The sequence below is a fragment of the Malurus melanocephalus genome, unplaced genomic scaffold (assembly GCF_030028575.1).
Source record: "Malurus melanocephalus ecotype Western Australia unplaced genomic scaffold, MMel_1.1 scaffold_196, whole genome shotgun sequence".
NCBI classification, from domain to species: domain Eukaryota; kingdom Metazoa; phylum Chordata; class Aves; order Passeriformes; family Maluridae; genus Malurus; species Malurus melanocephalus.
The window spans coordinates 937739-963387 of NW_026623428.1; the positions used below are offsets into that span (position 1 = coordinate 937739).

Consider the following 25649-nt stretch of genomic DNA (forward strand, 5'->3'; position numbering starts at 1 on the left):
CTTCTTTTCTCTCCTAGCAATTTTTATCTTGCTGAGATTTATGCACACTGAAAGGAATAACTGAAGTGTGTCAGTCTGAAAAAAAATATACTGTCTTCCAAATACTGTCTGAAAAGTGTGGAATTCTTCCCATTTGGTACGACAAACACCTTTTCCCCCAAAAACACGTGTGCAGTAAAACTAGAAAAGAAACCACTTACACATCTAAAATTGACTTTCAGCATATCTAACAGTTTTTAAAGTCAGGCTTCTCATAAATTAGATCAGCCTTCCTTCCTCACAGGTGACCACATCTGCAGCTCAGCTAGATAGATGCTTTTGCAAAACTAGAAAGGAAACAAGAAAGGAGGAAATAGGAAGAAGCCTCATTGCAATAAATTATCTTCAATCTTCACTGCACACTAAATACATCGCAAACTATTTCAAGTAAAAAAATGTTGGTTTAGATTTCACTATTTATTTTTAGCACTGAAGTTCTTCAGCCAAATTTATTGTGTGTGGTGGGGGAAAATAAAGACACCATCATAATGGCTCAGATGTTTGCTTAAAACATGCAGGAAATGATGTTCTCTCAGTGGAACAGTGGAGAGATATCAGAGACAAGCACAGACAAAACCAGCATCTCCTCAGCTCTGCCTACAGCCCAATATTCTTCACTATTCAGGTAACTGCTTTTCTTTTGATTGTCTGGCAGTTTCTTCATAGTCACCCCAAATGTCATCATAGCAACACTGGGACCACTGTGTATCACTATGTCTGCAAATGTACTGGATTTTTTTTTTAAGAGAAACAGTCATTTCAAGACTTCCATTTGCATATCTAAGCCTAAAAGTTGATCTTGCTGGCAAAAACAGGGAGAAGGAAGGCAGACAGGTAAAGCAGCTGAAATCTCCAACTCTCAAGAGAAATTCTTATTCTTCTTGAATTCAGAACTTCCTTATTTTTAAAACKGAATACTCTTAGTATGATGATCCAAACATGATATCATCTTGACATGAAAATCCCCACTGAAAGAGTTATATGTGATGTCTAACCAAGGGGCTTGAAAGAGCTGCTCAAGATGGAAATCAGCTTCTTCTGATAAATTTAAGTAAGGAAAAGAGAAGTGCAGAGGAGTTTCTCTGGTAAATACGCAGCATCTGGGCCTTCCTTATCTTACCCTGAGGTTTACGTTGGTGTGCTCAAGGCTGCTTTAACATGTCCTTTTATCAGCATGATACACAGACATTTAAACTGAGTGAACCAACTGCAAAGTGAGGACAGGAAGATGAACACAGTGTTGTAATTCTGTGCTTAATCACTTGATTCTTTATTATCTTTTGTGACTGTTGAAATGATCCTATTTCATTATAGTCTGTAATAATAGAAACAGAAGTAAAAAAAAAAAAACCCACATAGCCATGAATAAGTCAGCTCCAGAGTTGTGTTTGTTAGACTCAAATGTGGCTCTGCTCCACTGTCAACAGTAACCTAGTTCTTGTAGCCAGTAAGGTTTCAGTCCTGTTTGAGAAAATACATCAAAGCCAACCTGTTATCTTTCACCATCTCTACAAAAACCTGTGTGACTTCAAGTCTGCTCCTTGGGCTTTTTATAACACAGTTTTTCCATCCATCAAAACAAAGTTAATGTTCATACACTACAAACATCAAGAGACAGTGCTCTCCTTCCCAGGGCTCAGCACCCAAACAGATCAATGAACAATTCATACAGGTTCTCCCTTGATGAAGGCATTTATATCAAACAATTAACTGCAACTGTCTACTATGCACTATAGGAAATATTACAGCTGTAGACAKCTGTGTTAGTATCTCATAAGTTTCCTTAAAAATAGGTGGCAGCCACCTGCCAGGTCTTCATTTCCACACAWAAAGGAAGCAGTTTGAACATCCACTAACTTGTTGCCTTTTTTTTCTAATATTACTATTTCTATCTCCTTTCAGATTCTTGATTTCACTTCTTGATTCTGGAGTATTTCACTCCCCAGTTTTCTGTTCTTTGTACAGCTCACTCCACCTGCATCATGCAGGATCACAGACCTCAAGCTGCCCCTGTCACCAGCTCTAAACCTTTACTTCAGTGAGTTACTGCTCTGAACTTGGGATCATTATTGTTGCTTCAGCTACAGCTCACACCTACCATACTCTTCACAGGTTACAGGAGACAGAAGGGATAACATGACTCTCTGAACAGATTAAACTACCTCTGAAACTTGAAGAGGGTAAGAATAAAAGCTCCTGACACCATCAGTAAATATTAAGATTCTCAGTGCCACTTGCATTGCTTTTTCATGTATCTTTTCAATCAGTTTCTGTGGGAACACACAAACTTCCTCAATTCAGCCAAGCAAACAGGAGTAAAACCTATTCCCTTCTGGCTTGTAAGAGACCCATGTAATTTTTGTTACGATTTAACTGTATTGCTGCAAAATTCACACCTAAAAACTTTCAATAACTTCACAAATATCTCTATTAAAAGAGTATCAGTTCTCTCAACTACAAGTTACTTAACTTGGCTTAACTACAAAGTTACACTGGGACAGAGTGAAGCAGGAGGGAATGTTATAGTGTGAATAAAACAATATGAAACTTACCCCTCTGAAATTCCAGCCCTTGGTTGAAGGAAACAAGGAAAAATTATTCTGTTGCTGCTGTTTCGGCCTGCAAGATGAGACAAAGAAAAGTGTTTACACTTTCAGCTGCAGTATTTTTTACCTCAATAACAGAATGACAATAGAGGGAGAAAGTACTTAAGCATGTTTTTCTAAGACACCTTAGACTGCCTTGGCTGTACCTCTGACAGGTTTCTGTCTTCAGTGTAGTTACATGTTTTAATTCAGATGGAGCACTAAGGGACATGGCAGCCTTTCAAGCCTTCAGAGATGCTCTGACTTGATGTCTGACAGCAACTTATTCCTCTCACTGGTTTTTGGCAGAGACAACCCTGACCCAAACAGTCTGTGAAGCTGCAATTATGCCACATGATGCAAAGGTGATGCAGCTGGACAGAAGGGGGACACTGCAGAGCCTTTAATCCTGACAGTGAAGCTACACAAAGCTGTAAAAAGCAAGTTAGCCAGCATGTCGTGTGACGCTAAAAACTAGAAGCTGACTTCTGTTCMAAAAATTCGTTCTCTTACCCTATAATTTACACTGCACCATTATTTCTAAAAAGTAACCATAACATGGGCCACTTCATTCCTAATGAGTGCTTTTCACCAGTGAGMTCTTCAATTAGTTCACAAAGGTAGGCAAACATTGCTGAGATTTTCCACATGAGGTCAGATCAAAGCTGCAGTGACCTGCTGCAGCTGACCAGACCAACACATGGCTTGGCAGAGGGACCCAAGTGCTGAGCACGCTGTGACTCCAACCATGCAATTAGAGACATTACAGAAGTGACCACGAATAACAACAGGAACACAAAAACCAGGTTAAAAAATACCAACTTAAAGGGCTGCCTGTCAAACCTCACCAGGCAACAATAACATGACAGATATTGAAGTTAAAGCACTGAACTAATACATGAGTTCTTTCTGTTGCTTATAGTCCCAACACATCATACCCAATTTCTTCTCTTAGATTCAGGATAGCAATAGTTCCCACTGTCTTTTTTTCTGTCTTCTCTTTTTTGGTGTAAAAGTTTTGGTGCACAGACATTTCTGCTTTCATATTCATTAAAACACATCCTAGAGCTGTGGTCACAGTAAACATCTCCAGATGCCAGCATAATGCAAAAAATTATAATCATGACAATTAGGTAATTTTTGTAACATCAAACATTGAGATGTAAATCKGCTCAGTTTTTCACTGTACCAGCCTGCCAACCAGAAAGAATATTGAAATGTGTTGGTAAAGTAATTAAAGAGCACAAGGCAGCACACACAACAGACTTTAGTGTTAAAGACTGCACCACTAATAAATCCTCTGACTAAAGATTTCCAAGTTAAAATATTATGAATTTCTAACCTAAAAGACTCACTGGACGGCAAGTGCATTATAAAAAAAGAGAAAAATGTGATTAACAAGAGCAAGTTGCACAGAATATCAATGGTCCCAATGGTGTTTTGCACCTTTTTATTCACAGATGATCTCACACTGGAGCCAGTCAGATTTTTGAGAAAGTACTGCAAGCTTTCTATTAAGTTGCATCCCTCAGCCATTTAAAAAAAATCTATTTGTTTAGACTTACATTTCATCATTTTTGTCATGTATTTTAATGCTGTTCATGACTTTATTTTCCCATTTTGTTAAGAATTGCACCAGTTTTATACTAATTAAGAAGAAGGTAGGAGAGACAAAAGACATTTTGACTTCAATAAAGCAAGTTTTAATGACAATTTAGACAATATTTCAAGCAAAGTGAAGACTTAATTAAAAATTCTCTCCCCCAATCATTCCGTAATGAGAACTGAAAAATCTGAGCAATAAATTTGTCATATCATCCATCTACACTCAACTAAGGTCCATCCAGCAGAAGAAGGATGACTAAGCAACTGTTATCATTGCAACTTTTCCATTCACTGACAGCAACCCAGACAACACAAAAGCCAGTCTTTATAAAGAGCAAACACACCAAATTTACATTTTGTCAGTTTTCACAATAGGTTTCGTCTTATTGATCAAGAGCCTTACTTGGTTTTGATGAGATTGAATCCCCCCATCATTCACAGTGGTCTGCTAACTCTAATACTACTGAGGTGCTAATAAAAGGGCCTTAAATGTAACAGCCTAATGAAACAACATAGTTTTACCAAAAAGGGTTAATTAAAAAGGCAGAGAAACATATGGAAATCACTGTACGTTCCTCCAAGACTTGCTGACCTGATCTGAACCAATCAGGACACAATAAAAATCTTGACAATTTTTTTTTTTTCCACCCAATGTGCACAGCACTCTTCTAAAACCAGACTGAAACATTAGACCCATTTAGCACCCTACGTGCTACCTTAACTAATTTCTTCAAAAACTGTCACTTTCATGCACCTGGCCTGATTATTACTTCTCCATTTTCTACTCTGTTGGGCTATTTGAAGTCTGGAACACAGGGAATGTTCCGAGTCTACTTTCCCAGTAGAGATCACACTTTGGTAGGAGGGATACTGGTCCAATAGTGTATTAGATGCACTTGGTTTGGAAAAAAAATAATTTACAAAACCAATAATAAAAGTCATCACTGGTAGGGAGCAGATAGAACAAAATAAAACATAAGCTAAAAGAAAAAAAGAGGAGCTATTAATAGGCATTAAAAGTGATGAGCAGACCTGACTTTTAGAGGCACATGAATCTAAAATAAATTACTCAGATGCTATAATCAGGCTCTTTCAAATGTCAAGGACGAGGCAGGGATGGTTCCTATAACTGAATGAACTGTGATGGACACCCTTGAAATGCACCAAATAGGTTATCACAAACCTGATCACGGTGAGAAAAGGAAGCACGGGGGCAAAGAGAGGAGGAGTTCCTCCCTAAAATCACTTGTAACAAGAGTCTCAAAGCTGCAATTTATAGCACTTGAGGTTTCTTACACTTGACCTTCCTTAACATGAAACCCTTTTCATTAAGCTAAAAGACACCAAAACATTTTCTTCTCAGCATTGCAGTGTTAAAAAGGAAGGACTAAAGGACAGCGATTTAAAGGAACTCTTCAGACTGTGGGAGGGAGGGCTCACCAAACCCTCCATCTGAGCTTGGCTTGGGGATCACTATGGAAAGTTTACCCTGGGAATAAAAGCCTGAAACCAAGGCTATGAGAAAAGTGCCTTGGAGAAACTCAGCACTGAGCCCATCCCTCTGAGCACCAAATTCTTCCTCATTCTCATTAGCAGACGTTTTTACTGTACATCCTYCATTTCATCTTTAAGCCCCAGCAACAGAAGCCAGGAAATGGCATCTTCATGCCTTAGTAACTCAAATATATCTTAGATCCCTTGAAACAAAAAGGGAATGACTGACTTGTTTACCTGTCAGTTCCAAGTGATCCTGTGGTTCAATAAGAATAATTTACAATTTCACTGAACAAAACTTTTATTAGTGCAGGAACTTCTGACACTGGTAATACTCTCTGTGCTCTGGCACTTTCTTTGGCCAAGGTCTTCTACCACTGTTCTGTAGTCTGGGGAGTAAAAGAGTTTTGGCCTTACGTGTGCAGGGTTTTCTGTTTAGGTTCCCTCACACACATACCATGGATATATAATAATATTTTTAGACACCAAATTAACATGCCTCCCAGAATAAAGTGGAGCTTTTCTGTGCAACACTTGCTGTGCTGTAGGTTAGTTATATAACTGGTAGGTAAAAGTGGATAAAGGGATCTAAAAACTAAAACACTGAATGTTTTAAAGTTTCTATGATATTTACTAATAAAAGTGCGTTATCTGCCTTGAAGGATAATGATGATGAGTTCACTGAGCAACTTAYCGCAGTTTACATTAAGCTGACTCAACTTTTACATCTTCATCTGATCCTCCAGTCTATCTGCATACAGAATCATTAACTGCAAGAGTATTTTTTAGATATGAATATCCAAACCATGCACATTTTGTTTAAAATATTCAGCTGCTACATCCGTTCAAAGATAAAAGCTCATTTTGCAAATTGACATGAACACTCAGATAATAGAATGAAAGCTCAAACCACTGGGAGACAAACTGTGCTAAGTAAAAATTCTTTTCAATCTGCGGAAATAAAGGTTGTTACTACAGCTGTGAATATTTCACAAAGAAACTGTTAAATAATAAGTACTTACTGCTCAGATCTGTTCTTTGTGATGTCATCTGCTCAACCTATCCAAAATGTACACGAAGATATAGGTCACAAAAGCACATTTATTTTAACATAATGGAACAGTTGTGATACTAATTTCCACACACAGAAAATGTCAAAGTGGTTKATGCGGTGAAGCCTGAGATGTGCAAGAACATTTTAGCTTTGAACAATAGTTTTGAATATTGATTTTCTTGGATATTTTAAATAACAGATAATAATAATAATAATGTACCTTCATTACACATTTTAAAAGCAGGRGAAAAGCTGATGCTTTGACCAACTTAATAAAAAACATTGACTCATCCACTTGTAATCTCAAATACCATTTCTCTTTTATACTAGGCCTGTGCATTTTGGCACTAAAAGRAGATTGTGGAAAATTCCATCTATTTTCCAGAAGTGTAAAGCGAATCTAACACAACTGAGTTYGGCTCAAAAAAATATTTAAGTTCATATGGAGAATTTACTTGATGGGTTTTTCTTGCTAAAGGCAAAGTACCTCAAAGATTGGGTGCATGTTTGATTCGCCAGGGCCTCATCCTGCAGACAGGAGCTCAGCACRAATGGGTGACTGGGGTGGGGAGGCCACTTAGCTGAGCAAGACTGAACACTTCATATCTTGAGAGAAACAAAAATACCAAGAAGAAAAGAGGTGGCTGACTTTCAGCTGCTGTGCTGACTTCCTGAATGTGAACATAATCTGTTATTGTCCTGTTGTCATGAGCTGGCATAAACGCATTAAGAAAGAAAAACAGCCMTGTGAAGGTGGCTGTGCAGAGACAAAGCAGGTACACGGAGCASTGAGCTGTCACACACCTACTCTTTTCCCATGCTTTCTTCAGAATGTGTTTATTTATACTATGAACCAGTGCACCCTACCATAAAATATCCCATCGCTAACAAAACCCAAAGAAGCTACAAAAATCTTGTTTTTCTCATTTCTGTATTTGAGTACTTTCCTGCAAAATTTAAAAACATCTTTATGAAATATGAAAAAAAAATCTAAAGGCTGACTGAAGTGCTATATTTCAATCCAACAATCAGATATTGTAAATGATGTAATACTTAACCTTCTGAAGAATAACAAACTTCATTTAAAGTTTTAACCATAAATTATTTCTTCATTTCTAATTATTGCAAGCTAATGCAACAAATGCCATCAATATACATCACTATCAAAGCATCCCCATTGATATACATGAACTCTGGTCACATCTGAAAGAACTCCCTGGCTGGTGGCCAACAGGAGGACCCACACTGGTCGGCTGTTTGACAAAGGCACAGCTGCATTAATGCTGAGGAGGATATGAAAAGAGCCCTGTATTACGTTTCTATAACGAAATATCACCGTTTCATGAATATTGTAAAAGGCTAAGAGATAGTCAAAGTAAGGCTGTGAATTATGTGGCTAAAAGTATTCCTGTATCATTTCAACAATATTCAGAAGAATAAACGGCAATAACACATGTTAATTTTTAGTCATTACCTCACCCTGCTTGTATATCTCAGAGACACTCAGCGAGAACAACTGCTCATTCAAAAGAAATGTTTGCTCATTTCCATCCAACAGCCAGCGAGGATCCTCTGGTCCATGGGAAAAACAAGATCTGATAGTAGAGCTTAAATGTCCCCATCATCACAGCGTCAGAAAAAGCCAAGCCTCGGGGCAAAAACAYCACAACACTCATGCTCAAGGAAAGACAAATCTGTTTCGTTTTGTTTTCAAACTGATATGTAAGGCTGGGAAATACATTTAGTTTAGCAAGACTGGATATTTGGTTAGACAGAAAAAAAAAAAGAGTTCACACGGAGAAATAAACAAGGGATTTCTTAGCTGTTCAAAAGCCACCCAAACAGCATTTTCAGCTTGACCACAGAGAATCTACTAACACTATCAAAATCCACTCAAGTGCCATCACATCATGTTCTTGATAAAGGAAATGGGTGTGTTCTGAAAGCCCTTTTTGTTTGGATTTATCTCATCTGGCYCTTTCTGAAGGTAAACTTGAGTTCCTGTGGAGCTGTGATTCACTAGCAGGCATTCAGAGAGATAAGGAGRACTGAATAAGGAGGGCAACAGCATTTAAAACAAGTAACATCTGGAGGCAAGTCAATCCTACACACGATTTTAAAACTTCTATACTGCTGGTTCCTTATCCTTCATTTGCAACTTCAAATTTTTCTGCATTGCAGCTTGTATTTCAACTGAAAAGGCAAAATAAAAGGTAGGTTTGTAACTAAAATGTCATATACGATCATTACAATCAATTTAGAGACTTTTCTGTGTTGAAAAGTAAAACACTCCTGTATACCTTTACAAGAGGGCCGAGTGATACTTTCACACCTTGATCTCAAGGCTATGGCACTAAGCCAGTGTCAGTCAAGGAAAGAAATCTGCTTTTATTAAATGCAATCAGTTATAGAGGACTAACTTTCAGCATAATGTTTCACTGAGCAAGACTGTTCTTGCTTGAAGGGTTTTACACAGAGCGACAAGAACCACTCCTGCAATCTCCATGCAGACAGACCAGAACATTTTATCTTGAGATTGTAGCCAGCCTGTCACCACCACAGCTAATAAACTTTCCCAAGCGGGTGCAGCCGTGCCCGTGACTTATCTTCAGCATGCAGTAACTACTTGTCCATAAAAGTCAAATTATACCACAATTTTCTGTCTCCACTAGTTCTGCCCCCCACCAYGCCTAGCGGATTGGAGGCTGTCATGGCAAATTCCATTTAGCTACTTTGTCAMATACAGTTCAATAATTTGGACATAAAAATCCTCCCAAATGTTAAATTGTGCAGCATTCTGGGACCCTGTTCAGAATGCAAGCAAGTATTTTATGATGGCATGGGTAAAAGAAATTCTCCCATACTTTGGCATTGTCAGTTAAATAAAGAACAGAGTATTAAGCAGTGGGGAAAAGTCAGAAATTCATAGAATAATTAAGGCTGCAAAATACTTCCAASATCATCAAGCCCAACCTTTGATGTTCACCACCATGACAACTAAACCACAGCAGGCAGTGCCACATCCAGTTGTTTCTTGAGCTCTTGGCTCTCCTCATCCCTGGGCAGCCCATTCCAATGCCCCCCCCCACCCTTTCAGTGCAGAAATTCTTCCTGATGTCTCACCTGAACCTCCTCAGTGCAGTTTGAGGCCATTTCCTCTTGCACTGTCATTTCCTCATGTCCTCACCACATTATCAGTAACAAAACCTTTGAATGATTGCAATATTTATATCAAGCGTGAAGGACAAAGCTTCAACTTTTTCARCCTTTCACCATTTCTAGAGATTTTACTTAGATTTTCCTTTTTCAAAATCCCATATCATGCTTTATTTTCTCTCTTTTTCCTTTGGCTGCTGTTTTAAAGACAAGAACGCAATGAAATCTGGGAAAGAACACTCCCAATCTACTGGATTACCAAAACCAGTAAGTACAATAAACATGACCATACTCAACAAAATATTTAAGGTACTCACAGCTGAAACATCTGAAGTGAATTTGATATCAGTATGGGATACATAGATAAAAATAATTGAGATCAAACTATGTAGCTTTTAGGTTTACAAACACATTTTTGCTTGCAAGACTTTCACCTGCATCACTAGCAGACTGTGCACCACAGGGGTCCAAATAAATACTAATTTCACCTCCATTTAGTCTCATTTCAATCTGTGCAGTAATTCCTATTAAGTTGCATAAAAAAGAGCAACTATCAGCCCCCAAGGCTTAGAAAACTATTTTCTCCTCATATTTAACAAACTGCCTTCCACGATTTTCTTATTCAGCTTTAACATATTTTTTAGATCTCAAAAATAATTACCAGAATCTTTTAAATATTTATTAGTTTTCCTTTTTTTAATAGAACTCATTAGAACTTTTCCTTGTGGCCACAAATCCCCTGAGCAACATAAGCATTTTGTGTTACTCCATGACAGTGAAGCTACCAAATCAAGCCCTGAAATGCTTTCAAGTTTAGAAGTTTATTCATATCATAAACACCAGACTGGTTTATCTTTGTTCTCAAAGAAAGCGAAATAAATATGAATAAGGCAACTGTATGCACAAAGGCCAGTTTATAAGTACAAGGAGAGCTAGATTTAACAACAAACACTTCCAGGATATTTAATTTAACACTGAAAAATTTATTTTTGAAAAAAACAGCAGAGTTTTTGAAGGCAATTTATAAATAGATACTGAAGTCAACAAATACTGACCTCCACCATGTGACTTGTGTGATCCTGACCTTCATTACATAGTGAGGTCAGAAGGCCACCAAAACAGTTTTATCTTCAAGAATTATGTAAATAATTTACATCATGACTAATACTGTTAATGACTAATGAAAACTAAGTTTTAGATCCTGGGCAGAAGATTTTGTACTACAAATTTGGCTTAGGAAGTTTCTCTACAATATAAAACATTTGAAGCTGGTGCCAAATTTTACACCTAATGTTTCTAACACTTTTCATGGGTCTTTGGGATGATACTGTTGATACTTCAGCAATACATTGCAAAGGYGTTTCTGCTCTGAAACCAGACACTCCTGTCAACATATGTGGATTTTTATGCAAGAGAATGACTTTCCAGTAAGTAAGCAAACCCCCATACTTTCACTGAAGGGACATTTAACCTGAGATGCAAAAGCAAAATGTTTTCAGTTAGTTATTATTCACAGCTGGGTTCCCGTGGGAACATTTTCTGCATCACTGTTGCCATAGTAATTACTATAGAAACCCTGAAAGCAATGGAGTCAAACCTGTTGAAACTGTGGTGCCATTAAAGCTCCATTGAAAATACCCACTCAGGACAGAAAATACTCACTTATCTTTACTTTTGCCAGCAATGAGCTTGATTTTCTAGTCTCTTCAATGTAAATATGCTAGCTACATTAATTTCAGCCCAAGACCATTTCAAAAGAGCACACATGAAACTTTGTTAAAATAATTTTGTTAAAAGTACAGAACCCTATAATTAAAAATAACATTATACAAGTAATGGCTCTGAATGTATTTGTTTTGTCCCCGGTCAAAGAACATTCCTTATAAAAGGTGCATTTATCAGTAGGAAATATCTGGAGCTAGTTTTTTTTCCAAAATGCATATATGTATATATGAAAAATAGAATTTATTTCTATGGYTACATACTCACACTCCAAGGTTTTTTCTTTCCTTCTTGATTACAATCTCTGCAAAACCAGACATTAACACATGAAGTGAGGCAGGAAATGGGAWTTATGCTGTAAAGTAGACCAGTGATGAGCCACCAATGCAGGAAATTAGCACTTGCACATGTGCACACAGTTTTGTTCTTTGTTTTCATCAGATTTTTTGTTTTTTCTAGACCACTCTCCACTATTGTGTTTCCTCTGAAACATTTTTAAYGCCACACCTTTAAATCAGAGCACGTTTATCTTTGTTCTTACTTTTGCTGATAACTAATGTATTTGGGTTTCAAAAAGGTACATTAGAGACACACACTGCAATATTTCATTACAAAATCTGAAAAKCTCCCTAATCACAAATACAAGGGAACAGACTTTTTCAGTCTCTACACTGGAACACAAGGACAACATTCCCAGTAACTACAGCAGCCGAAGTAAGAGAGTCAAACCACAAGGGAAGAAATACAAGAGATGTCGATTTGATCAATAATGATGCAAAAGTATTTACCATCTCCTTTATGGTCATGGATATGAGAGCTACTGTTGGCAGCCATCACTGAGTAATCCTACCCCTTTAAATCTGTAAAGTATGTTTCTGGAGCCAACCTGTTGGGTTTTTTCCAATCACTTATGTATGTCTCTTGATTAATAAAACATTATCTGTGCTTTCAGGACAGGATTTTTCATTTCAAATGTACCAAAAACACTGCTCTGTGATTCTGTAAACAACTGATGTGAAAAGAATTCACTTCAGCAGACACTCTCCTCACCTCCAGCTGAAGTGGGGTCACACATCAAGGATTTCAGGCTGCACTGAGGTTTGCTGACGATGTTATCTAAGAGCCCTACAGGCAGATCTCCCAACCCTGACAAGTCAAACCGAGGAACAATAGATATGCAGCAATTTGATGAGTCAACCACTTGGGAGAGGGGGCACAGCAATGAAGAACAAATTTGCAAGTCTGAGGTTCCAGTATGGGCTCTTTGTTCAGGATGAACATTGAAGACAAAAGCTGCTTTCTCACCTGCAAGAGACCAAGGTGGCACCAGAGAGAGGTGAAGCAGCACTCTCATCATATGCATGGCATGGGGTGAGGCGGCACCTCATGATCTCAACCAGAACTGACGATCAGAGGTTTAGCACTGACCACACGTGGTGACAGCAGAGGTGGTGACAGCAGAGGTGGTGACAGCAGAACATCACCTTGCTGCTGCAAACACCGCCCAAACAGACTCTGCTGGGCAGCTGAGGAAGGGCCTTCCAGGGACAGCAGTCCCAGAGCCATGTCCCACACCTCAGCACTCGCCMCCTCTATGCCCTCCTGCCAGGGCTGCAGTCAGCTCAGGGCAACACTTGTGCCAGAGTTCTTTACAAAGGATGAAAATGGCCAAGCTCTTTGGGGACCTCCCTTGTCATGCAGGTACTAACTGAGATCTCTCCCCTCAATTATGTTAAAACTGAAGGTTATGTGCTCTGATATTTTTTATATCTTCTAAAACAYGAAACTAGGCAATGATTTCAAAAGTTGCTGGCAAGACCAACAGCAGTCATAAGCAGCCATTTCCTGAGGAAACCAGAAAATTCAAACCACACACATGCACCTTTCTGCATGTCTGTCTTGTTTAGGTACCTTGAAAAGCTAAGTAAATGGTTTCAGAACTCTGAGCTGCCATGCCCTTTTGATGTCCTACTGAGAAAGACAAAAGATTTGGTTGGACCTTTAAACTCAAAATGTGTCATAACCTTTTTYCTTCAAGTAAATCTATGGAATGGGAGAAAAAAAAAAAAAAAAGCCTATTCTTTAAATTATCATAATGAATCAACCACCCTACTTGGGTAAAAAATGAAATTACTTTTTCTCCAAGTTCATGGAATCAGGTGACTCTTCTCAAGAGAGAAATATTTAAAATTACTAACAAGTGAAAAATATTAAATGTTAAACCTTATCCACAAACATTAACACGTATCTGATATTGTCACCAAAACTGTGTAAACAAAGAGCTTTAAGATGATCACTAAACTCAACTGCACTGTGAAAAAAATGCAGAAAAATAAGCATCACAATATTTTTGAGTAAACTTTAAATGGAAACCTGATTAAAACTGGTACATCTGCTTCAGTGTAACATAAACAGAGTTGCAGTACACTTGTAAYAGAGTTCTACTGTGAGCAAAAGCCTCAGCTAACAAAAAAAAATTACCCTATAGTGCATTTGAGATGCAACTGATTGCTAAAAGGCTATTAAGGYATTAAATTACCACAGCATTTATTGTAAGCATGATCAGGAGTGTCAATCTTTGCACACCAATTGCAATGCCTAATAGACATTAACACATAATAAGAAGTGGGTGTTACTACATTTTTACAACTTCACACACAAAAAAATCCTTTGTGTTCTTACAGAAATCCCAAAACATGTAGGAAGTATTGTGAAAAAACCATGAAATTTTAGATATTTCAAATAAATACAGACACTTGAATAAATSAGCTTGTTTTCCTACACAGTTTAGCACTGTAAACAAAAAAAAAAAAATCATGGGCTTTGTTTAAATTTCCGCTTGATTAAGTCTGTAACAAAGCAAGGCAATGGGCATCCACACTGATCCCAAATCTTGTTCTGCAGCACCACAATGTTGTCTACCTGAGCAATTTCCATAGTGCTGGGTTAGGCTGAGAAAACAGCTTGACACTTCCTCGGGGAAAACTCAGCTCATTGCTTCACCAGACTACAAACTATTTTCATCTATTCACCCAGCAGATGCAAAATCCTAAATCTWCTGTGACCTCATTRTGGATTAGACAGTTTTGGGGACTAYCAAGTATTATTTTAATCACCAATGAAAACAGTTTGATTAGAAATGGGCAAGGAAATAATGTTCAGRAACTTCGATGGAATTCAACACAAGACCATTCCCTTTAAATTAGAACACCAGAGATTCAGAACYCAAACCAAGTTTTTGTCAGTTCTGGAGTCTTTGGCCAATCTTCCTACCTGCCCTTTATGACAATCATGTTTCTGTAGGTACAAGTCAATTGCTGAAAGGTCTGAGGCAGGAACATGGTATGAGAAAATCACGACCRCATCCTACTTGTACAAGAGCTAAACATTCACAGCCTGTGCTCCTCAGGGAGGCAGGGACAGCTGCTTCACTTACATGAAGTTGCACATTAGCTGAGGAATGTAAGAAATCACTATTCCGTTTTTGACTACAAAGTTACCGTAGCCAGTTTTTCTAAGTGTACAGTCAGAGGACATGCCACAGTTTTCYTCTTGCAAACAGGCTACTTAGGAGCTGCAAGAGAAAACCTGCTGTAGCTGACAAAGGAAAGCTCTGCAAAGCACACCTACAGCCCTCAAGGGCACTKCTGGTCAAAAGTCCAGCCCTTATCCATGCACCACACACACACCATGAGCAAAACCAGGCACGTATAACCTGCAGAGAGCAAATTAAGAAATGGTTCTGGTGCTAAAGAATTTACCTTTTCCACACCTTGATACAGATACTAAAAGACTACATGAATCAAAGTATTGAAATATTCAGTCCTTCAAAACAAAAGACAAACACCAGCAAGTGTTTGAAAGTTTGAAGTGTTTGAAGTGAATGAAACCATGACATTCTGAAAAAAGGAAACAACCCCAAGGTGGGCAGGTCCTGGCGGGGAAGAGCGGCCCCCGCGGGGCAGAGCGCGGATCTGCATCCCACGAACAACCAAGGGCAGCGATTCCCAAAGCTCGACTGCCTCACTCCTCTCCTACCCCAAAGAAGAGAACAAAAAGATCATATTCTAGCAGAATGGAAGGCAAGAGCTGGAGCAGTTTATTACCATTTTGTTATTCCAGGAAAAATAAACAAGCAGATTATCAAATAAATTTCAAAGTTTAATGATAAATTAGCCCTGCTTTCTTCTTTACTTGTATAGAGATTGCTGGATATTTCCCACAATTTTCTTTTCTGTCATGGAGTGCCTCCCGGATAACACAGCCCAGGGGAGAAAGATAAAAGACTTCCTTGGGTCAATTGGTACTTTAGATAAAGGATGATATCTGGGGGAAGAAATAAACTCCAGAGTTAGGAAATCTAACGGATGGGACAGAAAAGGTGCCTATGTACCAGGGTACATACAATAAAAGCACATCATGACTTTCCCTGTCTGCACTTTGACACAAATCCTTTACTGATTTGTAGCTTAGTGTGATTCACTCCCTGCCCTGAGTTAGAGAAACAGCAGATCTGAGAGGGAGGGAAATGTGCCTAAGCATGCCCAGGTACAACCTGCCAGATCTAGTTCTGTTGTAGTAATAAATAATGTGTTGTAAAGTTACAGATGTGAATGTATCTAATGAAAGTGCAAAGAGACCTCTGTTATCAAAAATCTAAGTGCAACTTTTCTCCTTTTTTATCTATCTAATCGTATACTACTTGCATTTAAATCTGTGGTATGGAAACACATTATGCAGCTTTCAAAACAGAGTCACATTTATCTTACTGCACTGTCCAGAGTGGGGCTGGGAAGACCCCAAGAGAGAAAAACTGAGAACTCCTACTTTTTGGTGCACTTTGCAGTGATAAACCAGTCTTTGAAACAAAATCTTCTCCACACTCAGAAGCACAGTAATAATTGAATGCCCTTTTAAAAAACAACTTTAGAAACTTTTTCTTTTTTTTTAATTGAGGACATAACTAACTGAACAGCTCAGAAAATACAATTAGCTCCTGGCATTCACCATTGAGTCAAGGCCTGACAGGTGACAACAAACAACCTCTATCCCCACCAATATGTTAGGTTAATTTTTAATTTATGCTTCTTTCAATAATAATTAAGTTCAAAGTCAGGGAAGAAAAACATTAGTTCTTCTTACTAACTAACATAAGAGGATATTCTGAAATATTTGCAGGTATCTTAGCCACATATTTTTAGCGAGTTTCTGCTCATAATGACCTTAATATAAGCTATTTCTATTAACATAGTTTTTCTTTTTCCACATCAAAAGAAGCAAATCTGCAGCTTTAGCTGAGGAATTTCCTAGTTTTAAGGCAATGGAATGACAACCCAATACAAAAAAGCAATCTTGTGTCCCAGAGATTTACAGGTGACCAAATGTATTCAGCTTGAAAGATACATTATTCAAATCATTGTCTCTTACAACACTTACCTGCAGAAATTTTCAGGACCACAGGAAAAYGCAGGTAATTTAACCACTTCACACACCCTCCAGCCTTCCCTCCCCCGCAAAGGAAACAACAAATTACAAATCAGCCTTCTGTTTCTGATCTTTTGTTTCCAAATACAACACTGCATAAATATTCTCAAAGAAATACCGTTCGTTTTCCTTAAAAACTTTATCACCAGCTCCCTCTACAGTCAGAGAATTAACTAAGCACATCTAAGAACTCCTCTGGGGGGAAGGAGAAAAGGAGGGGAAGTGTYCTCCTACCAGTATTAGGGTATTAATCATAAATTCAACAGTAATACATGTTGAACAAGGGTATAAAATAGCAACAGACTGCTTATAAGAACATATTCTGGAGCCTTAGTGAAAAGTAATCATGACTGAGGACAAGAATCTCTAAAAGAGAAGCAGGGTGAGCGTACAGGAAACAGATGGTTATCAGTAGTAGATCACTAAGAATTTTTTTTTAATCATAAAAAATGCCACACTTCATATAGACACATGCATATACACATACACAGAGAAAGAAGGTGTTTCAAAGCAATTAGCAGCAATTAGAAAAAAAAAAAAAAAAAAAAAAGAAGAGAAAATACAGCAAGATGCTGTATACCAGAATAAGAAAATTAAGTTCCACAGCATGAATAAAAATTAGGATAGATGACAAATTTCACCTTTGTTCTAAATTATTTACTCATTTACTTGATGTTTGCAAGACAGTACTGAAGGAGACATTTTGATCCTCTATAACCATAATCTCAGCTTACAAAGGACCAAAACCTGAGTTAGGTCTCCCTCCATAGGGGTATTAGTTATTATTCACAGAGGTGAAAAATGAAAAAAAAAAAAGTACCAAAACATGAAAGCCTGGTTCCTTACGTAAAGCTATACAGATTCATCTTGTCAGTTCCAGTGATTCCTACTCCAGCCAAAAGAGTTACTCACAGAGTCAAAAGTGATATTGTTTCCTAAATTTATTTTCTAGATTTCACCAGGATAATCCATAGGGAAGAATACAAAAAGATACCTTAAAAAAACAGGTGGACTGACAGAGTTTTACACTCCTTTCCTACATCAAAGTAACTCAAAATTATAGTTTTAAAACATTCTTCGTCTCTCTAATAAATAAATGCATTTCACTCCCTCTATAYACTCCCTGTGAACACTCAATTTATTTGTCAGAGTACAAAAGCTGTGTCACCAGCCTRTTCACTAACACGTTCATAAACAAAATACCATTGAGGGCAGCCTAAAGATGGCATCACCTTTTACTTGGATAAAAATTTCTTGACATTCAACTGGAACCAAACAGGTATTTCAGAAGTGTTTGTTGTACGTTCCTCCCTCAGTTAAAATAGAGACCTGTTACACTGAAAAAGCAGGTAGAGCCCAAGATGCAGCCAAGTATGCATCAAATGTTTTAAGAGACAACAAAAATTATTTGCAGTATGACCTAAAGACAATGTAATGACATACAAAAGGTGCAGATTACAGCTTTATCTGGGAATCTAGTGAGTGATGACCTTTGACCCAAAAGAAGAAAAAAAATTAACCCCCTGCAAAAAAACCCACCAAATATCACCTACAAGCAGCAGCCATAGCTTAGTAAGGTGGTTTTTAAACAGGCAATCGGTAGCTCACCTCTGCTGCTATTTATGAGATCACAGAAAAAGGTAAGGGCAGGGTGGGAAGGGGGAAGGAGAACAACAACCAGACACCAGAGAGGGACCGAGCASAGGCGCTCACCCGAACCAAGGCTGCCACCTCGTGGGCTCGGGCCGGGGGCAGCCCCGGAGCTTTTCTCTCTCAAGGCAGCAAGCAAGAGGGTTTTGATCCCATCCAGGATGAGGAAATGCAATCCATACTTAGTTTTGTAAGACATGATGACTGAACATATGTTTAAACTTGTACTTGCCTCTTGGGCATATTTTCTTCAGCTACAAAGCCCATTTCGTGTGTGCATGAGGCAAAGTCAGCAGCTGGTGAGTGCACTTACTTTAACCATTTCAGCACATTGTCATCTCTCCCTGTTTGTGGCTGTGTTCAGAGCCCCGTGAGTCACCCTCTCCATGTCCTACGTCACTCTCCTGAATCTTCAGCCACTTCCTTTAAGGGACTGCTCTCAGGCTGCAAGTACCAATGCAAGTGATTCCCTTGTAACAATTTCCAATTCCACTACTCCTTTTATGGGCAGAGAAGTACTTTAAATAAACTAGAGACATTAGGTAAGATAGAAGTGATTTAATACATATATAGTAAATATTTACCTGCTTTATTAAAAGTAGTCATTCATAATTGGTATGTTATGCTAGCTATCCTGARTATTTTTGAGCTTTCCAAGAAAAGCATTTTCTCTCTTTGTAATAAAACATTACTAGAAAGCAACTAATTCAAGGCCTCTCACAGATAAGATTGATTTTATCCAGCTATCTAAAGTGTTAATCTGTAATTTATGGGGCTTCCTTTTTGCACACACTGTAACCTTGTATTCCCCAAACATGCATGTGCCTTTTGTAATCAAACATCTGCAGTTAAACTGCACTTGACTAGAGCCAGTTTAATTCAGTTCTTCAGGATGACTCATTCCTACTGATTAAAGGATCTAGGAGAAMCAGGGAAAGTTGTGAAACTTGTTTCTCTCCTTACTGTAATTCCAGACACATAATTCTTCCTTCATCAACTAGCAGCTGGCAAAAGCTGCAACAGAGACATKATGATTTATTGTCACGAAACCTGACTTCCCACACAAGCTAAGAGTCAGCTTGTGCACTTGTCTGTCTCTGAGCCACAGCATGCAGCAATTTAACTGCTCTATTCTGATCCTCACTGAGGAAGAAGGGCTCTTTAAAAGATGTGATTAAAAGCACAGTCATTCAGGTAACACCTGTGTGGTAACCACTACCGTGTGGTATCTACAACTTCCTCCTGAAGATGCAAATTTTCAGCTGCTCACCATTGCTTTCCTATATTACTCAGTCATGGGGACATCATCCAAGTATAGTTTTAATCTCAGTAGACCCTGTTATTTCTATTTCATTCTTGAACAGATGATTTTTTTTAAAGTGCTTCAAATATAAATTGCACAACRCTCCAGAATAACTACTTTTTCCATTACAAAGAGTTTTCAGACGTGCATACTAAGATATGACACTAAGCTGTTCTCTGTCAATGTATGCAATAAGGTAGCTGGGTTTACAATAAGTTTTCRCAATATCTAAATTCAGTATTTAAGCATGTCTTCCTTCTCACTACACACACTGGAGTTTCAATAGCTCCCCTGCCCCAGAAAGTCACCAGCCTCAGATTAGAAAGAAAAGCTGAAACAAAAACAATCTGTTACAGCATAAGACAAAAACAAAGAAGAAAAGATTTAAAGAAGTTTCTGTCCTCAAACTCAGTTTAAGCCAAGTCATAAGTTCAGAGTCAGAATGTGTTGCAGTCCACATATAACATTGCTTGTTTGGTTATTTTTGAGATTTATGGATTTATTTATTYGTAACATGGACAATTTTCAGAGAAATTTGGTCTAAAAGTGATGAAAAGTTTGTCAGAAGTTTATAGAAATAGCAGAACACTGCATACTTGGTAAGGAACATGGCAGGTATTTGAAGACAGAAATGGAAAGCCAAGGCACCACAAACTCTGTCATGAGCTATCAAGAGCCCCAAATTTCAATTATTAGTTTTAAAAGTATTAAATACTTCCTGACTTAATCCTAAGTAACATGACGAAGGAGTGACTAGCAAGATTTGATCCAGCCTAGCTGAAGCGTGTTACAAATCCACACACAGTAACAAAACCTGGAAAACTTCCAATTTTCCTGCATATTTGTTTTGAAAAACAAAGTGCCAGCCAGCTACTTTCACAGAAAGCGTGGATGAATTGACACAGTTCCCAGTTGCTCCCTTATCTTTAGTTCCTTGCTTGCAATTTTCAACATTAAGAAAGCGACAATCTGCCAAATCAAGAGCTTCTACAATTTCAAGGCTCTCAAGGCTTGATTTGTTCAACACAATTCCACACCAACTCCGACAGCTGATACTGGTGATGTTATGACAATCCACCAAGCTCCTCAGCGTTCCTGCTTATCAGGAGCAGCTCAATTTGGTTCACACACAAACTCTGCTCTGATACCTTGCAGTTACCAGACCTTCAGAGCAGTCACACTTYTGCTACTACCACCATTCTTCTGCTGCTGTAATCTTGATTATGTAGGGGAGAGAGGAGGAACAGAAGCAAGTGAAGCATTGCAAGTTTGAGAATTTGATTATTTTTTCACCTTGTACAAGCACCAAACTATGCAGATATGAAACACTGGTGAACCAGAATGGCAGACTTGGTAAATGGCTGTACAGGGTAACTGGGAATCAGTCAATTATTTACTCTCCCCTCTGTTTTCAGGGGGCCTTATGCAACATCAAAGCCTTTTACATGCATCATAAGTGATGTYTAAATGCTAGATAAGGTCTTGCTCAGGGCTTTTTTTCTGTGGAGACTTTTGACTTAATTGAATATTTTACACTATCACTTTTAACAGTAGACATTTCTTGCATTGACTCACACCAGTCCTTACCAATACTCACATTTTCATGAAAATAAACCCAGAACCATCACAATGTAAATAAGTTCTAAGGATCAGGCAATGAATAAACAGCAATCAATGAACAATGCAGTAAGGCAATGCATCATTGCACTTTATTGGGCTGAGAAAAATAATGTTCATTCAGCTCTAGTATTCACAGAATCCCAGAACAAAACCCCATTATTTTAGATGGTCTTCTTGGCCACCTAGGCTCATGTTCAGCTACTGTCAACCAGCACCCACAGATCTTTTCCTGCCAGGCAGCTTTCCAGCCACTCTGTTCCCAGCCTGGAGCTCTGCAGGGAGTTGCTGTGACCCAAAGGCAGGACCCATCACTTTACCTTATTGAACCTCATACCACTGGCCTTGTCCCATTGATTCAGCCTGTTCAGACCCCTCTGCAGAGCCTGTCTACCCTCCAGCAGATCAAACACTCCCACCCAACTTGGAGTTATCTGAAAATTTACWGAGGGTGCTCTTGATCCCCTCTCCCAGATTATTGATAAAGATATTAAACAGAACTGTCCCCAGATCAATACCACAAGCAGGATATAAAACCCAGCAAAAGATACAAACAAAAAGTGTTTGTGTCAGTTTCCCACCCCTTGGTAGACTTTTGAGTCAAAAGGGAAGCCCACAGGTCTTCCTCATCCTGCCCTTTCATCCAAAGATTTTGTTGAGAATGTTCCAGAGAGCTACTGTCAGGTACTATAATTCAATATTACATAAAAACCAAAGCAAAAAATTTTTTTTTCCTGGCAACCATGCAACAGGAAACAGAACATTCATTTGCTAATATTTCCTTAATTTCTTAGCTTTTCAAGATTATTTCTAAGACTACAAAAACAATGTAAGTAGCTTTTTGTCCATATAGGTAWCATGCTTCCTGTCATGAATTTATTGGTWGCTTGCCAYGTGATAAATAAATAATGTAAAAAAMCCCTACAAAACAACAGCAAGTAAAAAMCAGCAGGCTCTCMACAAAAGGCTCTCAATAACCCACCTGGAATAGTCTCAAAGTCTTTTCAACACCCTGCTCCCTTCATGAAAACACCAAACCAGGTGCTAAAATTGCATMGTCTGCAGCAATTTTCACCCAAAAAAATTGTTATGAAGAGTAAGTATTTGTCCACATCTACCATTTAACATTGCAATTGCTTTTTTCCTCCAGTAAACAGTAAWATTTTTTATATACACGAAGTAGAAACTGTTGACTTTGTAGTATCTCCCAGGGCAGGAATCTCTGGAGACCCATGGCACTGAAGGTACTGGTACCAGCATTGGGAAATTAAAATATTTGCCATATTGAAAGATTCTCTGAGCACAACTGGTGCACTGCTGAAGGGAACAGGAGTKTTTCCACTGCCCATCCCCCATGACACCATGTACCATGTCATCTGTTAAAACTCAAAATAAAAATAAAAAATTATTTGCTGTTTTCCTTCTCTATTATTAAATAATGCAGACTTAATGTACCAGCTACAACAAATAATTATTTTACTTAATTTTCAAATTACATCTGCTAATATTGCTGTCTACTAACCTCTTAGAAAATTAGAAGTAAAGCTTACCAAATTTTTTCTTGTTCCATTCCTCCTCTGGCACACTGGTTTATTACAGCAGGGCTACTCATAGTAAGGGCYGAGCTTTCAGAATTCATTTTTTTTCTATAAAAGAATAACATCAAAAAACAAGAAAAATGCTATTTAAGTAAAGATTGTCGTTAGTAATCAAGTCRAAAACTGAAACTTTAAGACAAGAACTTTTAAAGACCAAATACAGTATGTTTTACTCATTTAAGTAAATGTCCTACATCAATGGGATTAATTGGATGAATACACTGAGAAGGATTTGGCAGTTTTATGGACTTGCTAGTTATGCCAAACCCAACACTGATTGTCTTCTGTTTACCCTTCTGAACACATGCCAAGAGAGTTGATGTCAGCAAGCCTGGATCCAGGGCTGTGCATCCTGGCAGTTCTGTTAATTCAGAGCAGCAGCAACAGTCTGCACTGCTGTGGAACGATCCATACACGCAACACGGGGGAGAAAATTTCAATCTCTGACATGTAAAGATTTACAGAAGCATTTTAGCATGTTTTAATAACTTAAGATCATACTTTGCTGATTTGCAGAAAATAATTCATTCATGGTTGAAGTCCCTCTCTAAAACAGCACAGATATATTCCAGTGCTGGCAATAGCAATTCCCAAGTTACATCATTTCCAAAAGGTCTATATGGTCAAATAAGTTTCCAGTAAATGACTTGCAGGGCAAGAACAAATGAAGACTCTACAAAAAGCAAGTTAATTCCACCATGAAACAGTAATTATTTTTTAGTAACAGGATCCAAAATGTTAAACTGAAACTTCTGAGCCCTACAGCTTTCCCCCCACCTCCACCCCTGCTTTCTTTTAAAAAGCGGGGAGGAGAGGGGATATTTTTAGCCATCAAAATCATCTTATTCAACTTAATTTGACACCTGGTTTCTATTGTGATCAGCACAAGACATAATTGTTTAACAGAAATCAGGCTCAACTGTATATTAATTAATACCTGCTAGAATATAACCAGAAAAAAGGCTGTGCTTGTCAAGATAATAATCCCTTACTTTTTTCMAGAAGGTATAGAGAACCATTAAAAAGCTGGTTTAACCTGTGTGAAACCTGGGTCAAARTCTGACTAGGCAGATTTCAGAGACACATGAAAAGCTGAGCACAGGGCCCATCACTGGCAGGTAGATAAGGCCAACCTACACAAAATAAATGCCCTGAAGAGAATGCCCACGTTGGTTTGAAAATTCTGCCCATGACAGTGTAGATTAACAGCCCYGGCAAGCATGTTTATCAGACAGAAGCCCCAGGACCAGCAACCAAACTTTGGTCCTTACTGACATTAATGTCTTGCTTTTGCCAGCCCCTTGCTGTGAACAGAGCCTGTGGCACTGACCTGTCAGAGCAAACAGAATGGATTTCTGGGCAAACTGCTTTCTTGCAATCTTGTTCTAGAGACCAGAAAAACTAATCCAAAAGGGAAAACAACAAAAGCCTCACCTCTGTGAGGGCAGGAACAGAGACTCAGCCATCAGACCTCTTTTTGGATCAGTGCCTGACCTCAAATTTATTCCTGATTCTCAAGTGGGTCATTTTGGAAGAAATGAAAAGTAACAAAAAACAAAGAAAACAAAGTAAAGTAAAAACAGCAAAACCAAACACAAAACAAAAACTCAAACCAAATCAACAACAAAAAAACCCCACCAAACAAATCCACACAAAGGATTAGTAATTCTAAAACTGGCTCAGCAGCAACATGTGTTGAAAACTGTATCACTACTTGGTTCTCTATAGTAGCACAGGAAGAGGAGAGCTGTTCTTCAAAATATTTTAAAGCAACATTGCAGGAGTCCATACTTAACATCTGCTGCCAAGTGCCCCTTTTTAAGGAAGCAATTTCTTAACGTAGGGAAAGCCCAAATGCTTCAATGATCACACAAGTTATGACAACATGAGTTTTACCTCCTCTTACAGTCACCCATAGCAGTAAGATCAACGGTTCAGGGCAAGGTTAGAAGCAGTCCATTAACTCTCAAAGTTGGAAGGTGAAAGATTCAGATTACAAAACCACAAGGTTGCCATTCCAGAAAAAAAAAAAGTACAACCTCCACTGTTCACTTGTGAGTTGGCACTAGAGCAGTACAACTGTTCAATGTACTGCAGACTGTTCAACTGTTCAAGCTGTTTTCAGCACTCTCCTCCTTATCCTTGGAAATATCCAAGCCAACACGACACATTTCTSTGCACTGAGACTTCCACACTCAAACTACAGAAAAAGCAGAGGACAGAAGTGATAAAAGTTACTGTGTTATTATTTTCTATGAACAATCGATGATACAGGTYGACATTGATTTAACAGAAAATAAATGAAATACGTCATTAACCCAATTTATGTTCTCAGATGGCCT

General features: G+C 38.3%; 1 protein-coding gene across 1 annotated transcript in view; it reads right to left on the bottom strand.

Annotated features, from left to right (window-relative positions):
• Positions 1–25649, bottom strand: part of ARHGEF3 (Rho guanine nucleotide exchange factor 3) — a 95528-nt gene that overhangs the window by 59994 nt on the left and 9885 nt on the right. The window contains 2 exon segments of the mRNA XM_057373403.1: positions 2592–2658; positions 23260–23355. Coding sequence (XP_057229386.1) covers positions 2592–2658; positions 23260–23355 — 163 coding nt within the window.